The 6,000-nt window shown below is 40.5% G+C and overlaps 1 protein-coding gene across 5 annotated transcripts in view; it reads left to right on the top strand.

Moving 5' to 3' along the window:
- Positions 1-1,801: 1,801 nt before the first annotated feature.
- SWC2 (DNA binding protein SWC2) overlaps positions 1,802-6,000 on the top strand; it is a 49,500-nt gene continuing 45,301 nt past the window's right edge. For all 5 annotated transcript variants that reach the window (XM_090006237.1, XM_090006235.1, XM_090006236.1 and 2 more), the window contains exon 1: positions 1,802-1,895. In XM_090006237.1, coding sequence (XP_089862363.1) covers positions 1,831-1,895 — 65 coding nt within the window. In that variant the 5' untranslated portion in view covers positions 1,802-1,830. The remainder of the gene's footprint in view (positions 1,896-6,000) is intronic.

Genomic DNA, 6,000 nt, shown 5'->3' with positions numbered 1-6,000 from the left:
ACATGCCTAACCAGTAAACACTGACACCATAGATGCTTGAATTCGTCAAAGGCAGTCAATGGTAAAGCTTTTGCAAACGGTTAGGGTGTTCAACCAAGCCGACTTGTGTTGGTGTACAAACTGCCACCTATTTGGGGCCGAACAAATGAGTGTGTCTCCTGCCATTTAGGCTCTGTTTCGAAGCCATGATTTCTAGGTGTGGGCAACCGGCCCGGTGGCCTGATGGGGGAAGCCGACCCGGCCTGCCATGGGCCGGGTTTGGGGCCATAATTTTAGGCCCAGCTTGAAACCTAGACCGTTATATATGTGGGCTGGCTTGATGGGCCTGAGTTATTTATTAATTTTTTAATAATATAATTTTTTTAAAAATTAACTATTACATGATAACTTGAATAACTATTATTTTTTACCTAACTAGTTAAATGAAACCTATTATTTGTTAATTATTAATGCTTACCTAATTAGTTACACTAATCAGGAATTAGTTACATGAAAACTTGTTATTCTCTCGTTAACCCATAATTTCAGTCAAGCATTTATGTATTTTAGGTTTTGGACAGGCCGGACAAAGCTGAACCCAGCCTGCTTCACATTGACCCATTGGGCTAGTGGGCCAGACCATGTGCTTCTCTTCAAATCCGAACCCGTTAAGAACCAAGCTAAAACTCAGTACGTTAGTAAGCGGGCCGGGACAGCCCCGATGCCCACCCCTAGTGATGGCAGTGGTGTTGAAATTTGGGGATTTGGCAATGACGTCCTTGTAAGGGCACTTGCTTTAAATCCGCCCATTTATAACACCATCTCTTCTCCCAACACCACTCTGGTAGGATTTCAATTGATGGAGATGATTGGGAGTTGTTGAATCCCCCACTGCTGACAACTATAGTTCCCAAGAAGAGCCTTAACACACCCTAAAAAAGACAAGTCTTATAAAAGTGTACAACCAGCTGCTTACATAACGGCCATATCTAGGGTGCTTTTGGAAGCAAGAAAAATTTCCACAACAAAAAAAAAAATTTGCCTTTGAAATGCTTTGATACCATAACTTTTCAAAATGAAAAATTCTCACTTGTTTGTGTAACATGAGAAAAACAAAATACAAAAAGTGAGAAAAATGAGAGTGAGAGAGGTATAGAGGGGTCACACCCAAGAGAGGGTTGATCAGCATTCTCTCAAAGAGAAAGAGACCTAAAAAATAGCGTGGGTAGGAGGAAGATGAAGATGAAGATGAAGATGAAGATGAAGATGAGAAAAACTCTTATTGTGGCAGCCTATGGGACGAGATGTGTATTGTGGGTTAAGAGTTGCCCTAATAAAAATTTCGTCCACCCCACCCCCATTCAGGTGGAGAATTTTTTCTACTAAAATCATACTTTTTAGAAAAACTTTAGTTTCAAAATTTTTATCTCCTTTGAAATGAAATAGTTGAAAAAGTTATTTTTTCTTTCTTACATTTTTCCTACCATTTTTCTAGCTTTCAAACATGCCCTTAGGGGTGGGTGCAATGTAATTGCACTTGATCAAAATTTTTCCCTTGCTCAACCCGAGCTAGACCCCACCCTTGTTGAGTTCAGTCCCTCGTCTGGTTGCGGTTTAGGCAGATTGGATTAAACCCGACTAGCTGGGCTCTACTGAGATCTTTATTTTGGCCCTGCCGGAATCTGACCCATCTACTAGTTGGCCATGCCGGGTCCCACTCTTTATCGGTTCATCTCGGGTCGGGTACCCGACCCAATGCCCACCCTTCGCGCCGCTACTCTCTCTCATGTCTCAAGGGCAGGTAGTCTCCCCAACTCTCCGTTTCTTGTCAGGAGAGAGAGAGAGAGAGAGATGGCGGACTCGAATGAGGAAGTGGTTTTCCTCGATCGATCAGCGCGAATCACCAGAGGAAAGAGGCAAGTCTTCCTCTCGTTCTTCACTCACTCTTTCTTATGCTTTTTGCCCGCAGAATTCCTCATTTTGGGAAGAAAAAGCAAAGATGATCATTCGTAGTGCTCAGAGGTGAAAATTAGGGTTTCTTTGTTCGAGAAGTGCGGACATGATTATGGTTATCGGTTAAATCTTATTTGGCTATCGTATTGATTCGGCTTGAATCATGGTTTTGGCCGTTTGTCCGTGACTCCGTCGTAGTGCTTCTAGTGTGTTTCGTTCTACAGCACCAGCACAATCGGATCCTTTTTTCGATTTTTTCCGCGTCTCTTGTACAATCGACAAGTTGTCATTTTCACATCAAGAACAAACGAATACAAATAAAAAAAGTGGAGTTTATTTTGCCGTGAAAGATAAATGACTATCTTGATCGTAGATTTTCACGAATGGAACGAATTGGGTACCGGTTTATAGTTCTTGGAACTCTTTTTTTATCAATATTATGTTGGTTTTCTTTCAATTTGTGTACGTCGGGACGTTGCCTTACCTGGGAAGACGAGGGCTGTATATCGAAATGCTATTCTTGGTGATGGTTATGATGTTGAGAAGCGGTAAGACAACTAAAACACATACTGAGAATGTTGTAAAAGACACATGACATAAAGGGGAAGTATTCAAGAAACCGCTATTCAACCTTTCTTTCCTTATCTCAACAAAATATCCTTTTCCTTATTGAAGTTTTTTGGTGCGGGTGGAAAGCGGTTCGTCTATGAATTTGTGGTGTAGTCAGCTAGAGTGTGTTGGTGATCATCTGACAAGGAATTGATGCCGGCTCCCATGCTGTTCTGTTTAGAAAAATGAAAATCAGTGTGCTGGTTCACGATGGATAGGCCTCTCAGTACTACTTTCTCACCAATTTTCAGCTAATCCTAGTGACATGCTGAAAACTGTCTAGTTTGCATGGAACCACGTGGTAGTGTGTGTGTGTCTCTGGATCCAAGATTCATTCTTTTGATAATTGGGGATGAGCTTGTTGCTTCATATAAGTTGCATGAACATGACTAAATTTAAGTCTAAACAATTTGACTCTATCAAAGAGTATTCTTTCTATGCAAGGTTAAAAGTTAAAACCAATTGACAACTGCATTAACTGCAAAACCAATGTTCACAAAGTAAGGCCGCCTGGCAAGCAATCTTGCCTCAAGTTCAAAAAGAGTCCTCTCCATACTAGGGTTCTATCCTAGTACATGGTTGCTTTCAACTGTTAAATCAGCATTTTTGTTGCTTTATTTTCTTAATCATCTCACAACTCTAAGTTTTTGTTTTTTTTTTAATTTTTCTTTAGGAACATAAGTATGCCCTTCAATCTTGGCTTGAATTCAGTTGTGCAGCTTTGCTAGGCTTATTTAGCAAATTACATCTTTATTAAATACGCTTAGATCTAATAGTTGAACCTTGTAAGATGGCCCTTTAGTATTAATATAATACATTCATCCTTAGATTTTAAGCATGTCACATAGGTGCAGGTGCGGATATAGGTGCAGATGTGGCACTTTAAAAAAACTTGGGTGCGGGAGTGCAGGGAGTATATATATATATATATATATATATATATATATATATATATAGTTTTCAACAGTTTCAAGTTAACACTAATGAAATAAAAACAATTATCATATCATCAATTCATCATGCATAAATTCATGCAATAAATCAAATTAACAATCTATAATTTCTATTCCTTATCAATAAAAAACAACACTACAATTAAATCAACCTAAATATATTATGGCTACACTAAGTAAATTAAGAAAACAAGGAACAATCAACCAAGTCAATCAAAAATAAAATAAAATTATACTAATAAAATTTTTATTAAAATAAAATTCATAAAAAAAAACTGGCCGAACTCAGAAGCCAACCCAAGCTTGGATTCGGTTCTGGTGAACTCAGGCCTGGGTTCACCATCAGGCTTGGGTTCGGCCCTTGCGTCAATGCCGGGAGGAGAGGGAAGAAGAAGAAGAAAAAGAAGAAAAAGAAAGAGAGGAGGAGGCGACAGAGAGCGGAGAAGGAAGAAGAAAAAATACATGAGAGAGAGAGAGAGAGAGAGAAAGAGAGAGACTTATTTCTTTGTGTTGTCGTCGTCGCCGCTATCAGAAGAGGAGGGGAGTCAGAGTCGGGGATGGGGAGGAGTCAGGGAGGGGGGGGTGGAGAAGGAGGATAATTCGGTCAAGGAGGAAGTGGAGGAGCTGTTGGGAAGCACGAAGGAGCAGTGGGGGGGGGGGGGGCACTCGTGCCCTAATACCTCCCACCCCCGCACTTTTCATTTTTTTTTTTTATTTTGGACAAATGTAACCACATTTTTTTGACCGCACCTGGTGTGAAAATTTTATTTTTGTTGCACCGGGTGCCACACCCCCACTCGCGGCACGTCAAAGCGGGTGAGGCATCCACTTAGGCGAGTCTGTGTGACATAGATTTTAAGATATACAAAGTAATTGGTACTTGGTTTTCCATTTTCCACATCATGTTTACCTCATTGAATTCAAATAAGTTATAGGTGGTTTGTAGATTCTTTGGCTTTTAGGCTAGGCCTTTATTCTTCTATAACTCTAACTATAACTTTTTACTAGCCAAAATAGATGAAACTTGGGGCCCACTTAGTTCCAAGTTAGAATTGGGAGTTGAAGCTTCTACCTCATTAGAAGGTGCTTCTCCACATGATTCTTTAAACAATTAGAATCCTTCCTAATAGGAACCCTCTCCTACATGTGTGGATTTCCTTTTGAACATGGTCTTCTTTCCTTGATGGCCATCCTTCTGATTGACTAAAGGATTAAGACTCCCTTTTATATTAGAAAATTTCCTTCCTTGAGAATCGGTAAGCTACTTGAGTCCAAGTTAGAATTGGGAGGCAAAACTCTTTCTTGATTAGAATGTCCTTTGTAGGATTCTTTACAGAAGCGGGGTCCTTCGCAATTGGATTTTCTCCTACATTTGTAAATTTCCTATTCAATGCGGTCTTTTTTCCTTGATGACCATCCCTCTCATTGAGTATAGGATTAAGACTCTCTTCTATATTAGAAAACTGGCTTCTTTGAGAATCACCTTGGTAGGGCTTTGATATGTTGTACCTTCTTTATCAACTTGATCGACTCGACTAGTTTGTGATTTGTACTTCTTGAATATACCTCCTTCCCAGTATGGCTAATCTTGAGCTTGCCCACATCCACATTTAACTCGTCATGCCTTGGTACACAATAGTGATAGAGTCCTCCCCAACATGCGTTTGCACCTCACATTTTTTTTGCGAATAATATTTTAGAAGTTAAAAATGATAATTTTTTGCAAGATTTACAAAATATCACGATTTTTTCGTTTGTGACAATATCTCACGAAAATATCACAAGATTTTGTAAATCTCGCAATATATAGGCACAATGTGTGGCATGGAGGTTGCTGGTCTTAGAGATGGTGTCCTTCAGCTTCTTCCTCTTCTCGAGCCTGGTGGCACAAAGGTTGAAGCCGACCATCAACATCCTCAACAACAACGATGCCGAGGAGGCATGCCGGGCATGCATCAACAACATGGTGCTTCAGGTCGGTGATGGGGTGCGTGTTCCTCGTCCTGTCCATGGTGTGCACCATTGAGATCTGGCTGGGGCTGCTGTTGTGTGGGAGCCAAGCAGCGCAGAGGGCTGGCGTGTCGCCCGTCACCCCATCACCACTGTAATCCTAGCTATCCCCACCGTCTTCTATGCGGCTATGCCTTCACCCATTAGAATAGCGAAGCTCCTTCTCTCTCTCTCTCTTTCAATGCCAAAATGGGGAGCTCTGTTTTCCTTGAGTGGCATGATGAAAACTTCTTCTCTTGTTTGGCATTTTGGGGTTGTCGATTTGAGCATTTGGGCATGTCGCAGTACTGCATTTCAAATTCATGAGAGCCAGGAAATGGATATACAGGTGTTAAAATATTTGTTTTGGCTTTTGGGTGCATGATTAAAATGAGGGCTGCTATTTGTTTAAGTGAATGAGATGAGTTTGTTCTGATGTATGATACATATATTTGTTCAACTCACTGTTTGACTGTTTTTTTATTCCATTTTTGCATGTATATAATGGGCATAAGAT

Source organism: Nuphar pumila, chromosome 5 (assembly GCF_984573655.1).
Source record: "Nuphar pumila chromosome 5, dmNupPumi1.hap1.1, whole genome shotgun sequence".
NCBI classification, from domain to species: domain Eukaryota; kingdom Viridiplantae; phylum Streptophyta; class Magnoliopsida; order Nymphaeales; family Nymphaeaceae; genus Nuphar; species Nuphar pumila.
Note: the sequence above shows the minus strand (reverse complement) of the source record. Positions and strands in the feature narration are given on the sequence as shown.